Source organism: Nematostella vectensis, chromosome 1 (assembly GCF_932526225.1).
Source record: "Nematostella vectensis chromosome 1, jaNemVect1.1, whole genome shotgun sequence".
Classification (NCBI taxonomy): domain Eukaryota; kingdom Metazoa; phylum Cnidaria; class Anthozoa; order Actiniaria; family Edwardsiidae; genus Nematostella; species Nematostella vectensis.
The window spans coordinates 20,005,971-20,021,724 of NC_064034.1; the positions used below are offsets into that span (position 1 = coordinate 20,005,971).

The 15,754-nt window shown below is 41.7% G+C and overlaps 1 protein-coding gene across 1 annotated transcript; it reads left to right on the top strand.

The window, feature by feature from the left end:
* Nucleotides 1-1,457: 1,457 nt before the first annotated feature.
* Nucleotides 1,458-15,671, top strand: LOC5500708 (NCK-interacting protein with SH3 domain). The gene is made up of 13 exons (XM_048727088.1): nucleotides 1,458-1,744; nucleotides 2,240-2,358; nucleotides 3,167-3,408; nucleotides 3,881-3,947; nucleotides 4,026-4,149; nucleotides 4,387-4,560; nucleotides 5,371-5,457; nucleotides 5,912-6,050; nucleotides 11,720-11,800; nucleotides 12,246-12,374; nucleotides 13,153-13,245; nucleotides 13,766-13,938; nucleotides 14,809-15,671. Exons 1-13 carry the CDS (start codon nucleotides 1,568-1,570, stop codon nucleotides 14,995-14,997), a joined length of 1,794 nt encoding a protein of 597 aa, XP_048583045.1. The 5' UTR covers nucleotides 1,458-1,567; the 3' UTR covers nucleotides 14,998-15,671.
* The last annotated feature ends 83 nt before the right edge of the window (nucleotides 15,672-15,754 follow it).

Below are 15,754 nucleotides of genomic sequence, written 5' to 3' on the forward strand. Positions count from 1 at the left end.
CACAACAAGATGAAGATACTCAGGCATCAGTCTAAAGGATAAATGGTCTTGAAGATATGAGTCCAACCAAGGTGTTGGCAACTACCTTCAAGCCAAATAATAGCACAGGTTTTTTGACAAATTTCAAATCAAACAAGGAAAGAAAAGCAGAATCACCCCTCTCGATAAAACGCTCAAAATACCACACAAGGGAGAGAGATAAGCAAACACAGCTCAAGACACAAATAGATACCTTTTTTCTGATCCTCCAGGTTCATTGCCATGGCCTCAAAACACAATGTCCACTACTTGAAGGCTTGTAAAACCAGTTAGATGCCCTTACGGACAGCAAAGCATTCTGGGAGATCCAGGGAAAAATTCACGAGGGGAGGACCAGTCAACACTCCTCTCCCCAAAGTCAGAGGGTTTTTTTACCCTGAAGCCAAACAAATCAATTCCAGGTCATACAGACCCAGAATAGCAGTGTCAACAATTTTGGAATCAATTTGGTTTCAGAAAAGACAGCATCTAGGAGAGTTGTGGTGATTCATTAGAAAATTATTTTCTCATCCAGGCAAAGCCAAACAAGGAAAATCATCATGAATCCACCTTTGCTTGCAAATATCCATAAGCAAAGCACTCAATTATGCCCCAATAGACTTCATGATGTCCTGAGACACTCTCCTAATATGCTCATAGCTTTATTTTTGTAAAAAATACAAGCAACCATCAACTTGTGCTGGCTTCAGCACAACGACGAGGGATTAAAAGTGGGGACCGCAAAGCACTGTTGGAAAGCTTGGATACCGCTGACTAGGTGCAGCTGTGTTTGACTTTGACGGGCTGTATAAAACTCAGAATAGGGGGGGGGGGGGAGGTATCTGTTTTCAGTCTGTTTTTTGTAAATTCAGCTCAAAAATAGCCAGGAGTCAATGGGATTAAATAATCGAGAAAAAAGAGCTAAAAAATATAAGCTCAATAGCCAAGGGCCGAATCTTTGATCAGCTAGACAAGAATAAAAAATAAAGACTATACATCCAGACATGCGCTGAATCATCGTATGGCAGCTAAAGCGAACTGTACAACACAAAGGCACCTGAGGTACCCGCGCATTAATATGAAGGCAATAATCTGAATAACCAGGTTCTTAGCCAACAGGTTACGGTCATACGGTTACGCCACACACTGCTCGTCGTGACGTATCGTGAAAAATACCGAGGTTTATTTTTGCGCCTTTGGTCCCTGGGGAGTCCCAAGACAGTGATGCAAACATACAACTTATTCTTTGACAGCAAAACTACACAAATTCAAACCACAGGCAACCCACACTAAGCCGGACTATCTCTAATATCATCAAGCTATCAAGCACATCTTATTTATATATTTAGATAAATATTATATACATATTTGTTTTATTTATTATTTTTCCCTTAGTTGTGAGGTTAGCTTGGGCTGCCTTGGTGGTTTTGCATTTGTTTTGTGGTTTGGGTTACCTGTGGCTGGGAAATTCAAAATGGTGGCAAGATTTCATTCCGTTTGACCGCATTCCTGTGATTTTTATGAATGAAACTCAAATCCAGGGAGAGAGATGTATCGCAGTATTTATAACTACACAGCTACTGAAAAGGGCTGTTTGAGCCTAAAAGTTGGCCAGCTACTCATGTTTCTTGAGCAACATGACGCGAACTGGTGGAGAATGCAGTCAGAGAGTGGAGCTGTCGGCCTCGTTCCGTCCTGTTATCTTGAGCCAGACGTGAAAGAAATGGTGAGTTGGTTTTAATGGAGTGCATCTGGACATTATGAAGGGTCCATTGAAATGACTTGGCCAAATAACGAAAACCGAGAACTAGAGAGAGACCAGAAAAACGTGTGCATCTCAAGCTGTTGTTGATTTTCTATTAATGAATGGGAGTAATATCAAACTTATCAGAAATTCGATTTGGACAGTTTTTGGTAGCTACATCGTTTATAGTTTTATACACACCTCTCTTTTTTTTCAGTTTTGGTTTGGTTTTTATTAGTAAAGTGGTAAGGGGAGGGGGGTGTTCTTGTCTATCAAACTTTAGCGCACATCCATCAAGGAGACCATAAACCCACAACTAATTAAACTTATGTGGTCACTTTCATTTCTTAGCAAAGAAGTACAACTGATGAAGCGTTTGAGGTGGTCCTTGAATTAGCCACTTATTTTAACATGTTTGTGTGAATTTCAATTTCATTTTTAAATGCAAATATTTAAAATTGTTTTGTTTTTACTCAGCAAGACCCAGCTGCCAGGAGAGTTGTTATGGAGTCGATAGAGAGGGCAATAGATGTTATCCATAGTCAAGCAGCCATGAATTCAGGCAAATATACTCCAGAGCAGAAGGCAAATCTCAAGTGAGTTTCAACACAGCTCTAGCAGTAGCTCTGAAAGCCTTGATCAAAAGAAAAGAGAGTTTACTGTCTATATCAGCCTCCGTTTTGTCATCCTAGCAAAACGATGACCGAAGAAAGCATCTATTTCCATTATCCAATTAGGGGATTGCAAAATTGAATTTAGTAAATGGATTATAAAATTTTGTTTTTAGATGGTTGTTTCTAAATGTCTTGACATGATTTTTCTTTAAATATTGAAAGAAAACCAGACAAAGGCTGACTGACGGACTGACTGGGCGTCTGTAATGTCACTTATCTATGCAGTCTTAAAGCAGCACTTGTACTTCTTAAGGGCAAGAGACTAAAAAATCTAACAGGCCATCCGCTCTAAATTATCAGTCACATTCTCAAAGAAACTTCCAATAGACACACTGCTTTTACAATTTTGGGATGTTTTTTACATTTTCTGTTAAAAATACAACAGAGTTTGTTACGCAATGGGCCGGAGCCAGTACCACTGTTTTGACCAGCAGCTGTCCAGCTTACTTGACCTTATTTTTATTTTGTATGAGAAATTTGTAGCCAGGCTCTAAACCAGAGCAGTCAGGGGGTTCTGAAGAACCCCCCCCTCTCCCCACTTGATTGGAAGTTCCACTCTAACAAAAGAAAATATAGATTAAACTCTTTGTGCATAGCTTAGAGAAAATGGTCCTTTGAATGTGTAAACAAACCTCCCCACTAAAATACCTGGCTGAGGGCCTGCTAGCCCCTATGTACATCCCTTGATTTCATATTTTAAGTAACTTAGAATAATGACTGTTTTTCTCAGAAAACTACTAGATCATCGCAAGGCTATTCTGTCTGAGGCAAAATCACCTGGAATTCGAGCGTCATCTTCTAAGCGTCAGGCTCCCTCCAAACCTGGGAATGCACCGATACACCCACATCGTCCAGCTCCATCATTACCTGGTATGAGTACCAAGGAATCATCACCATTACCAGGCTACGACAGAAAGAGATCTCCCAGGAGAGAAGCACCTTGTGTACCAAAAACTAAGAGTGTTTCTCCAGGTTTGTGATGGGGTTTTGGTATTAGCACAGCTTGTAATAAGCATCTGGAAATACAATAAAGTGTAAATGTGTTGCATTTCTATAGCATACTCAGTAGTACCTACCATACAACTGATGTAACCTGTCAGTAAAGATGAGGACCACACCACACAGCTTACAATCTTTAGTTTGAAATTTTAAGAAGATTATGGATTCACAGTCCCAATTGTAGAGAGCCATGTTTTTTCACAAAAATGATCCCAAGCTGATCCATAAACGATAACAATAGCAATAGCGATAGCCAATAGCAACAGCAACAGCAACAGTAAAAATAATAATACTAGAAAAATACACTTCTATGTATTTTCTAGGGTCCAACCCACATTTTCTCAAGAGGGAAAGTGGAACTAAATCCAGTCTTATGCATTGGTTTATGTGGCACAAAAGTGTAAGCTTTGTATTTGTTAATAAAAGGTTATATTTTTTTTCACAGAAAAGAATTTTGATGAACCACTTCCTGCGCGATTTGCAGCAGATTTACTAGAGCAATTAAGAATTAAGTAAGTTACCAAGTGCTGGTATAATGAGAGTGTTTTGAAATATGTCTAAATATGCCTAAATATGTCTAAATTGGACAGCACTGGCATTAGCTATGACACGTCATTTGCGGCAGCGGAAACAGTGATCAGCCATATCAGGGAAAAGGTCCCAAGCACTGCAGGTCTGATGGGGAGAATGTTACAGGAGCTATGGGCAGAACAGGTATTATCATCATCATACCACCAACAGTATCATCACCATCATAATCAGCACCATCATTATCATCACAATCAACACCATCATCACAACCAACACCATCATTACCATAACAACAAATTCAGAGTATCCTTCGTGGCTAAGCGGACATGCTGCTTCAATTGACTTTCTTTTTTACTTTTTAATGGTCTCAGAAATTGTAATGGGCCTTGTAAAGATGACTATAATCGCGTTTTATTTCAGGGTACTTCAGACCACTCAGATGAGAGTCTACTAATTACACACGATGGGCAGGGGATTGAAAACATCTTGAGAGCGCTGACGGAACACAAGGATGATGCACAGCAACGAAGCTGGGCTCTCGACATGGATGAGCCAATCATCACAAAACAGCTGAATGATCTGCTAACGCTACTGGTAAATATGATACATTGTGCATGTTCATTCATCTCATCATTATTAGCATCATCATCATCATCATCACAAAACAACTGAACAATCTGTTAATGCAACTGCTAAATATGATTTAATGTATGTATTCATCATCTGTTGACCTAACTGGTAAATATGATTTAATGTATGTATTCATCATCTGTTGACCTAACTGGTAAATATGATTTAATGTATGTATTCATCATTTGTTGACCTAACTGGTAAATATGATTTAATGTATGTATTCATCATCTGTTGACCTAACTGGTAAATATGATTTAATGTATGTATTCATCATCTGTTGACCTAACTGGTAAATATGATTTAATGTATGTATTCATCATCTGTTGACCTAACTGGTAAATATGTTACAAACATACTTATAAAAAAATCAGCAGCAGCATCACCATCATCATCTTTAAACTTTTTTGAGTCTGTACTTTGTGCCATTGTTTAGGCGTTACCTTGCTCCTCAAATCTCTAATAAGTCTTACTGCAATAGTTTGCTAGAATAGAAGATCAATAGAAAAGAACGCGAAATATGTTTTCTTTTGGTATTTTGTCCAGTCCTTCACCTCAAAAGTTTTTTTGTTGGAGAATACATCTTATTGATATCTTTTTCACATCCTTTTCACATCTTATTAACATGCTTCTCACATCTGTTTCACACGTTATTTGCAACTTAATCACATCTTTTTTGTATCTTTTTTCACATCTTATTCACATCTGTTTCACATATCATTCACATCTGTTTCACATATTATTCACATCTGTTGTTCCTGTTTTGTATTTCAGTCGGACGCCCGCCGCAGTGTATCACGTGCTGTCATTCGTCAGGAGGAGTATGGACACCTGGAATCGCTGGTGGTGTATTTTCAAATGGTTTGTTGAGCATATGCAATCGCTAGTGGTTTATTTGAAATGGTTAGTTGAGCATATGCAATCGCTTGTGGTGTATTTTCAAATGGTTAGTTGAGCATATGCAATCGCTTGTGGTGTATTTTCAAATGGTTAGTTGAGCATATGCAATCGCTTGTGGTGTATTTTCAAATGGTTAGTTGAGCATATGCAATCGCTTGTGGTGTATTTTCAAATGGTTAGTTGAGCATATGCAATTGCTTGTGGTGTATTTTCAAATGGTTAGTGGAGCATATGCAATCGCTTGTGGTGTATTTTCAAATGGTTTGTTGAGCATATGCAATCGCTTGTGGTGTATTTTCAAATGGTTGGTCATTTAAATTGTAGTCTCAGCACAACAAAATATATTTTATTCATGTGTGGTAACCCTGTGCTGCAAGCAATCCATTTATTACTGACGCATGTCGTTGTGGTTTAGGAGCACAGGAGATCCCTTCGCCTGTTGTTGCTGAAGGTGTTTGGTAGCCTGTGCCGTGTTGACCAGGGCGTCATACCCGAGTTGCTGTGCTCTGTGTTGCCTGGTGAGCTCGCAAGTTCAATGCAGACCTACCCGGATGGTAAGAATCATCTACCTTAGGCTTCAGCCGAAATGACCCGCTCAAACCCTCCCTTCACCCTGCGGTCTGCCATTGCACCTGGTAGATCGTGCAGTGGGATCCCTGTGTCCCTAGAGATAATCGGTAATTAGGATGAGAACATGTGTCCTGGCAGGGGCATGTGCCGAGAAGAACACAAGGTGGGGTCCAAATCAATAAATAATTCTTTGTAGGGCGACTTTGTCAACCGTCAAATGTTTTCAGTGGTTACCATCTCAGCCGCGCGAGTAGTCCCGGAGCTGTTCCCTTGGGGTACGGCCTCTTGATTCCAGGAGCCAATCTGCCAATGTACCTATCATCATCCCTGGAACAAACCCAGAAGCGTGCATTGCGGATTATTTTTCCAGACACTTCTTACGATAATGCATTAGTGTCAGCTGGTCTCCTGACTCTTGAGACGCGCCGCAATAATTATGCCGCCAGTATGTAGCCAACCTTCCACCCGAGCATCCCGTCCTACAGCTGATGGACTCGAGGACATGTGTAGTACCCGCCAAATACAGTCTTAGGTCGGGTACTACGAGGCGCACACACATGACAAAAACCAAAAGACTAAATGATTTTGTAACTGTAAAATATGTTAATTGTTAATTGTGTGTACTGTAAGTTTGTTTGCGCTCTCCCTGCAATCCAGTCTCAACTGCAATATAAGCGCCTGCACCCGCGAACGGGTATAACACAGTTTGTATTTAACTGTTCTCCTCCCTTTTACGGCGAGCTTCCCTTTGTTTTAAATAGGTTTCATATCTTCTTTTGTCGTATGACGTGCAGATGTTATTTGTGATCGCCCTCCATTCCTTTCTATTATGTACATGATAGTTCCACGTTTCAAGGACGCATCCAATTTTGAGGTCTTTTTTCAAAAAGTCCTTGAATCTTAGTTTAGGACGACCAACTGGGCGAGACCCGTGTTCTAGCTCCGAAAATAACAGCTGCTTAGGCACTCTGTCATCGTCCATTCGGCAGAGGTGACCAAGCCAGCGGAGACGATTTCTAGCTAATTTTGTTTCAATATCATCTACGTTTGCACGACGGAGGACGTCTTCATTGCTTATATAGTCATCCCACTTGATCTTGAGGATTAGGCGTAAATGGCGTTGTTGCAGAGTACGAAGTTCTCTAACTTCATGCTGATATACAGTCCATGTCTCACTACCGTACAATAAGAGAGGCATTAGACATTGATTATAAACAGCGATCTTGGTTGGTACAGTGAGATCACGTGAGTCGAAAACTCTCTTTCGAAGGCGACCATAAGCACATGATACAGCTTGTATACGAGATGTGAGCTCCGCTCTCATTGAGCAGTCACTTGACAGGATACTACCAAGGTATTTAAAGTGAGTAACATTGACCAGCTTAATGCCATCAACATAAAAGTCGGCAGTATTACCAATACACATAGTCTCCGTCTTTTTAGTGTTAATGCGCATCCCCATTCTCTTAGCAAGTTCATTGTACGATGTAAGTAAAGACTGCAGACCCTCTGGGGTATCGCTAAATAAGGCGATATCGTCAGCGTACTGTGCCTCCCTGATGAATTCCGTAAGGACTTTTGTTTTTGCTTTGAGCCTGCGAAGATCGAAGAGATTACCATCAAATCGGAATCTTATCTTGATGCTGCAGGTGTGTTCAATTTTATTAAAGGCCAACCAGAGCAGGACAGCAGCATAGATGCCGAATAGAGTTGGTGCTAACTTACATCCTTGCTTGACACCACAGTTGTATTCAAATGCTCGAGTTAGCTCTCCGTCTACGATTAGCCTAGCATGAACATCAGAATATAGCTTCTTTATTATACTTATGAACTTTGGAGGGCATCCTAGTTTGCCAAGGATCGAAAAGAGAAGTTCACGATTGACAGTGTCGAAGGCTTTCACAAAGTCTACAAAGACTATATACATGTTGTTACGTTGCTCTCTGGTCTTTTCCATAAGCTGACGAAGAGTGAATATGCCATCAATAGTGCCCCTACCAGCTCGGTACCCTGACTGGGACTGGGGATATATAAATTCCGCAAGCAGCTGTAGTCTTTGCAAGATGATGTCTGCGAATATTTTCCCCACGACGCTTAGTAGTGATATCCCCCTGTAGTTTCCACATTCGCTTCTGTCGCCCTTCTTAAATAAAATGGTGATAATTGCATCTTTCCACACTTGAGGAATGATTTCAGACGCCCAGATGATAGTAAAGAGGATGAGAAGAAAAGCTCTCAGGCAGCGACCACCATAAACAATGACTTCTTAAGATTGATGAAGAAATAATTAAATCGTCTACTGAAATGAAACTGCTAGGAGTGACTCTTGATGATAAGCTGAACTTTAGTCTTCATATCAGTGAAATATGTAAGAAAGCAAGCCAAAAAGTTGGTGTGTTGGTAAGGCTTAGAAATCTAATCCCAGTAGACGCCAAATTACAACTTTATAAATAAGCAATTTTACCCAATCTCACATATTGTCACACGGTATGGCACTTTTGTAAAGCTGCTGATGCTAGAAAGTTAGAGAGAGTCCAAGAGAGGGCTCTACGCGCAATATTTAATAACAGAACTGACACTTATGTTGAACTTTTAAGGAGAGGGCGATTGTCAAGCTTAGAGAATAGAAGATTACAAGACATTCTTATATTAATGTACAAAGTTAGAAATTCCCTAGCTCCTGAGCATATTCAAAGTATATTTTTTCAGCAAGACAGGAGTTACAACTTGAGGAGCGATTTTCCTGCTCCAAGATTTAATACAATCACATATGGTAGACACAGCATAAGGTTTCTAGGCCCCTATATTTGGGGTAAAATAAGTCAGGAACTTCGTAATAAGACCAGCCTACAGGCTTTTAGGACGGGAGTGCGCACTCTTGATGTGCTTGGCCTGCTGGATGGCGCATGTGACTGCATCGCATGCTCATCCTAGTGGGGTGGGCACGTGGGGTGGTCCTGTGTGCTGTCTGGCGGTCGGGCACATGAGGAGTGTGCACCACCCTTGTATCATATTTTTATATTAATTTGTTTTGTTATTTATTTATATGTTGCTTGTTTGTTTGTTTGGTTGTTCTTGTGTCTATTTGTATACACATGTCTGTTTACTTGTATCTACGCCTGTGATAGTTCGTCTATATAGTGTTTGTGTGTATATAATATATTATATTAATATGTATAATACGTACAGTTTTCTATAATATTTTTAATATTTTAAATATAGCTAGATTAGATTCTAAATCATATTATTTACTAATTACCTGATTATTTATTTTTTATAGTGTCCACAATTAGCTTTTGTAGCTAAACACTTTTGACACTTAAATAAAGTTTATGTATGTATGTATGTATGTTCTGGAAGGACACCATCAAAACCAGGGCTCTTCCCAAGTTTGGTGTTTGAAATGGCTTTTTCCAGCTCCTGGTCTGTAACAGGATCATCCATAGACTGCATGATTGGTAATTGGTCAAGTTCGTCCACGATTTTTAAGTCAACATCACTCGGGAGATTTAGCAAATCACTAAAGTGCTCCACCCATCTACCTTTGACTTCTATGGGATCGGCCAAAAGAGTGCCTTCTTTAGAGCGAACAGGATGAGAAGTTCTTGATCTTGGGCCATAGACTGCATTCAAGGTGGCATAGAACTCTCTTGGATTTTTTGTTTGAGAAAAATGCTCAGCTTCTTCAGCTTTCTTTTGAAACCATGCATCCTTGATTTGTCTGATACGTGTTCTTAACGAGTGCCTGTCTAGGCTTTTGTCTTGAAGTAAGTTTCGAATTTCCTCATCTTGGTCATCAAACCAGTCATTTTGGATCCTCTTTTTCCTTTCGAAAACATGGTTTGCAGCTTGTTGAAGAACATCTTGCAGATCCTCGAAATCGTTATTACAAGCAGGAATTTTTTCATCTAAAAACTGAACGAGCTTCACTTTCTTATCGTCATTGAGACGAGTGTCTAGCTTTTTCGGGGGTCTTGAGATATTCTTCTTGCGCTTCAAAGGAAAAGCACAATTAGACACTAAAAGCTTGTGGTCCGTGAAACAGTCGGCAGCTTGATTGACTTTGGTTACTTTAATAAAAGGCTTAGCAGCTTGATTGGCTAGCACATGATCGAGTTGGTGCCAGTGCTTAGAGCGGAGGTGTTGCCACGTGTTCTTCAAGCTATCCTTTAATTGAAACATTGTACCCATGACACTTAGCTGCAACCGAGTGCAAAACTCAAGGAGCATGAGGCCATTAGAGTTCATCTTTCCAACACTGTGCTTACCGATAACATCAGGCCAGGATTTGTAGTCTTGACCCACACGAGCATTGAAATCGCCCAACACAATAAGAGGGTTGTTCTGAGCTGAAGGGAGGCAACAACGGAGCTTTTCGTAAAATACCTCTTTTTCCTCAGATGTTCTTTGCATGGTAGGAGCGTATACGCTAACAAGGGTGAGGTAGTTACCACTTTCCAATGGAACACGCATTTGCATAAGTCTGTCGTTGATAGGTGTTGGACAAATCCCTTGCGATACAAGTCTGTTGGAGATAGCAAATCCGACACCGGCTGTTCTCTCACTTCCCCCACTCCAGAAGATAGTATGACTCCTTTCTACAATGTTACCAGTGTTGGGACGTCGGACTTCGCTTAAAGCACAGATATCGATATTAGCATGCTCCAGCTCACGACAAATGAGTGCTGTGGCTCGCTCTGGTCTTAGAGAACCATCGCCGTCATTGGTAGTACGGACATTCCAAGCTCCAAGGGTTAGAGCTTGCTTTCTAGAAGATAGAAACTGACGATTGTCGATTGCTCTGGAAGTTATAGCCGAGTGCGGTCTTCGTCCATTTTTCGCCACTGCCGCACTGGGTGGCGCATCGGTTCCCCCGAATGCGGTAGCCATAGCTCCAATACTACTAGATTGACTTTCCATAAAAACTGTGAGGCTGCACCACTGATGACGACACTACCTGGCGCGAGGGTAGTGTCCCTTGGCGAGAGGTCCTGTTTATCGACAACCCAGCATAGCTGGGATGGCCGCAGAAACAACTCGTTGCAACTTGTTGCCGGAAACTGAAGCCGGGTTGACCATCAGATCCGCCGGTGCTGGCCGTTGACCTATTCGAAGCTCATCCGCCCAAAGAAGTAACAAAGGTTTACTCCCAGATTTTTCCTCGAGGTTGACTCCTGAAGCCTTTCCCAGACCGGGTATAGCCGCAAGGCAGCGGAGGTTTGGAATCAGGGTTTTCCTTCCCCTAGGTGGATTGCCAACCAAGGCTAACGAGCTCCACCTACCCAGAAAGGGAATATACCGTCCCTTACTCGGTCCCTAGTGTAACTTTTTGTCAAGGACAGGTGCAATACGTGAAGGTAGTTACACAGGATTTAGGTGGCCAGAGCCGTGGGGAATAGCCGCCCTAAGCACCCAGAATTTTTAAGCACCCTGCAATAGGGAATAATAAACATATATTATTATGATTATTATTATTATTATTATTGTTGTTGTTGTTGTTCTTGTTGTTGTTGTTATTATTATTATTACACATGAGCCTTAAGGTTGGAATATCCAAGCGAGCTTTATTAGAGTGCTTACGAAACATTCCGGATTGATTAAAATTCCATGTTGAAAGGTCTTCTGTAGCTGGAAATTACTTTAATTCCAACAGATCTGGAACTTCAGCTGAGCTGCTGTCTAATCCTGACCATGATCTTCTCGACTGCGGAACCTGTGCCATATTGGCTTTACGGTAAGCTTAGCTAGAGCAGAACCTTGATTGAGCTCACCCAGCTCGAACTGACTTTGAGCTCTACATAGCTCTTATTGGCCGGGTACGCAAATGGCGGGCATCAAAGCGATGCAAGAACGCGAGTCTTCTTAAACTTTCCTAACGGCCTAAAGAAAAAAGATCAGTAAGATATTTATAATACGTTTTGAAAAATGTTTCATCGCAAGTGTTGCGTTGTTTATGAGCGGGCCGTACAGGTGTAGGGATGTACTGCCCACAGCGTAGAACCGTAGCTGAACAATAATCTATACTCGAATGACTTAAATTTCCGCTGCCTCAAACTCTTATTATTATGGTTAGTGTGACATGAGCGTGACGTGGTTAGCGTGACATGAGCGTGACATGGTTAGCTCGACATGAGCGTGACATGGATAACGTGACATGAGCGTGTTGTTGTGTTGAGCAGATCAGCTGGACTCGGACTTCGTGAATTACGTGGTACAGTGCGTGGAAGAAGCCCCTGAAGGCGAAGACGGGGACAAGATTATCGAGTCTTTTGTGCATCTTCTACTTGCATTCAATCAGCATTTCACTGGTAAGTCCTATGCTCACATGTATTTATTATTTGTCACGGTTGTGTTTTTATGCTTCTTGTCACGCCCCTATCGAGTGCGTGATCGATAGGTGATAGTTTGCGTGACATTTTCTGTCACGTTACACATGGTCGTATTGTTTATTGCTGCTTGCCACACGTAATTGTCCCGTTCAAGACACAAACAGAAATTAATGCAGCCTCCTTCCCCTCCCCCCCTCTCACACACACCCTCTTTTTATGAACTTTAACAGCACACTAGCATACACACATTGGCACCAGTCGGGCCAAGACGGGACGCTATCATACACACATTGGCACCAGTCAGGCCAAGACAGGACGCTAGCACAGTCTATTTCCCGTTCAGTTCGGCAATCATGGAAAGCTGTTTCGTCCTTTTTAGAATTCATCAGAATGGCATTTTCCTCAGTTAAACTTCTTCCCCGACACTAGCTCGTTAACGAATTAAGATACTTTTATTTTTACTTTGGTGCCAATTAAAAAAATGGCTTTGTAATTGTAAAAGCCATACTTGCAATTTACTTTATGATTAGTTCTGTGATGATCTTAACCACAGAATTAGAAACACGCCCCGCCTCCAGAAGGCTTTCATTATTCCCTTTAGCTTTACATGCTGACACGCCCCTGCCCCCCCCCCTCTCAGGAGGCTATCGTTATCCCCTATAGCTCTACCAGCTGACACCCCCCCGCCCCCCTCCCAAGAGGCTTTCGTTATCTCCTCTAGCTCTACCAGCTGACACACCTGCGGCTTTGATCTCAGATCCTAAAACCAATATTGTGATGAACGTGCTGTCTGAGCTCTACTCTGCCAAGACTGTCAGCGAACAACTGATGCTTCTGGTCAACAGAGAAGGTGCGTATTTATCCGGGTGTAGCTACTGACACAATATGGCTAGATTTTGATCGATTCGACGAATTCGAACCAACGAGAGAGTACGACGTGTTGAATTTTACGAAATTTGGTAATTATATTTTGTAGTCGTTGTGGTACAAATTGTATCGAAAGACAATATTTGAAGGGTGTCGTGGCGGTTTTTAAAAGGTAAACAATTATTTTATCGGCTAAGAATTTTGATCACGTCTGCCATCAACAAAATCCAAATAAATATATTTGGTAGATTAAGCTCATTAAGCTCCAAGTTTCTGCATAGCTTTGCGTTGTCCTTAAAGGACGATTATGTCTAATCTTCTTCTCTATTTGCCTTCAGTTATTTTATTGATATTGGTTGTTTATAAGGTTCTCTAGAGGACCCAGCCTATATAAGATTGATTTCGGTTGTGTTCTGTTCCAGAGGACACTGTCTACATAAGATTGATTTTTTGTGTATTATTCCAGAGGGCCCGGCCTATATCGATTTTTTTTTTAATTCCAGAGGACCCGGTTGTTATGTTCGACTATCCCAAATCGTGCGCAAACTCGGTCTTCAAGATCTTCACCGATCTTTTCTCGTCACCCAGTACCTCGGGACTTTTCTTCACGGCGGATATGAAAGTTCTTATCGAAATTGTCCTCAGGCAGCTCACTGATCTGTCGCCTGGAGAGAAGGTCAGTATGCCCCCAGATATTCTCGAAAAGTTTTGTATTGCAATGCTACCCACATTATAACGAAAGCCATATAAAGCAAATAATGTTTTGCGAAAAATCAAAATTTCAAGTTGTAGGTTTTCAAAACAGCGCGCGCTCGCTGGGCGTGCCGGACATTGATTTTGTGCAAAGGGTAAATTGAGCGCTATTTGTTAAGCTTGCCTTCAGTCCCACCTTAAATGCACACTGAGTAGAATATACAGCTACAATAGAGGATGGTTTAAAGATGGCGAAGAAGACGACTGTCCGTACGACGGTCCGGGGTCATACTTCCCGGCGATTTTCGAAGCACTAAAGGCCATGTCACACGTACGTTTTTTCTCTTACGACATGTCTCGCAAAAAAAAAAAAAAAAAAAAAAAAAAATTGGCAGGTCACACGCCCCCTTGCAACTTGTTTTGCATTTCTCAGTCGCACGAAAAGTAGAACGCTCTTCTATTTTCTGCAACAAATTGTTTCAAGTCGCAGGAAAAACTTCACGTGTGACAGGGCGCGTGCGACCTGCAACGATTTTTTTGCGAGATAAGTTGCAGCCGAAAAGGCTAGGTGAGGCAGGGCCTTAAAACCGATAGAAATCGTTATTTTCCGCAACTGCATTCTTCAGTGAAGTCACTCTTCTGACTCAAAAGTCGGTTATTGTCATAAACACATTTCACTTTCCACCCCATGGGGGAGGTTTATACCCCAACCACGCCTCCCCCCTTAGATCCGCTACTGCTTGTACCGCGTGTCCTGAAAATATAGCGTGACCTAAAAATACCACGTGGTCTAAAAATACTGTGACCTTAAAATAACGTGCCTCGTACCAGTTCCCCCTTCCTTGTGTCCCAGGTCCGTACGGAGTACCTCGCCCTGCTTGAGTTAATGCTCACCAACTCTGACTACGGCAGTCACCAGCATATGTGTTCAGACCTCAGGGCTTGCCTGCAGAGAATACGCGATGAAGAGGCGCCCGAGAGCCAACAGGACAAGACGATAGTCAAGAATATACTGGACAAGTTCCCCCAGTACTTTAGCTAGCATATCCATCACTCATCGGGCCAGGACGATAGTCAAGAATATACTGGACAAGTTCCCCCAGTACTTAGGCGTACAAGGCGATAGTCAATAATATACTTGACAAGTCCCCCAGTACTTAAGCATACAAGGCGATAGTCAATAATATACTTGACAAGTCCCCCAGTACTTAGGCGTACAAGGCGATAGTCAATAATATACTTGACAAGTCCCCCAGTACTTAGGCGTACAAGGCGATAGTCAATAATATACTTGACAAGTCCCCCAGTACTTAGGCGTACAAGGCGATAGTCAATAATATACTTGACAAGTTCCCCCAGTACTTAGGCGTACAAGGCGATAGTCAATAATATACTTGACAAGTTCCCCCAGTACTAAGGCGTACAAGGCGATAGTCAATAATATACTTGACAAGTCCCCCAGTACTTAGGCGTACAAGGCGATAGTCAATAATATACTTGACAAGTCCCCCAGTACTTAGGCGTATAAGGCGATAGTCAATAATATACTTGACAAGTCCCCCAGTACTTAGGCGTACAAGGTGATAGCCAAGAATACACCTATTTCAATTAAGGTAATCAGTGCAGATGGCAAATGCCGATTGGCAAATGGCAGTTCTACGACCGAAAGTAACAATGCGTCTCTAAGAATCAATCAAAACAATATTATCCGTTAAAGGTTACCAATGGTCTTGGCTTGCCCCTCCCTTTCTCTATAGATGTTTAACCCATAACCACAGCGGATAAGAGAAATGAGCCCA

Coding starts and splice junctions, on each gene's coding strand:
- LOC5500708 (XM_048727088.1), top strand. CDS start 1,568: ATGTATCGCAGTATTTATAACTACACAGCTACTGAAAAGGGCTGTTTG. Junction 2,359..3,166: donor GAGCAGAAGGCAAATCTCAA/GTGAGTTTCAAC, acceptor TGTTTTTCTCAG/AAAACTACTAGATCATCGCA. Junction 3,948..4,025: donor CTAGAGCAATTAAGAATTAA/GTAAGTTACCAA, acceptor TAAATTGGACAG/CACTGGCATTAGCTATGACA.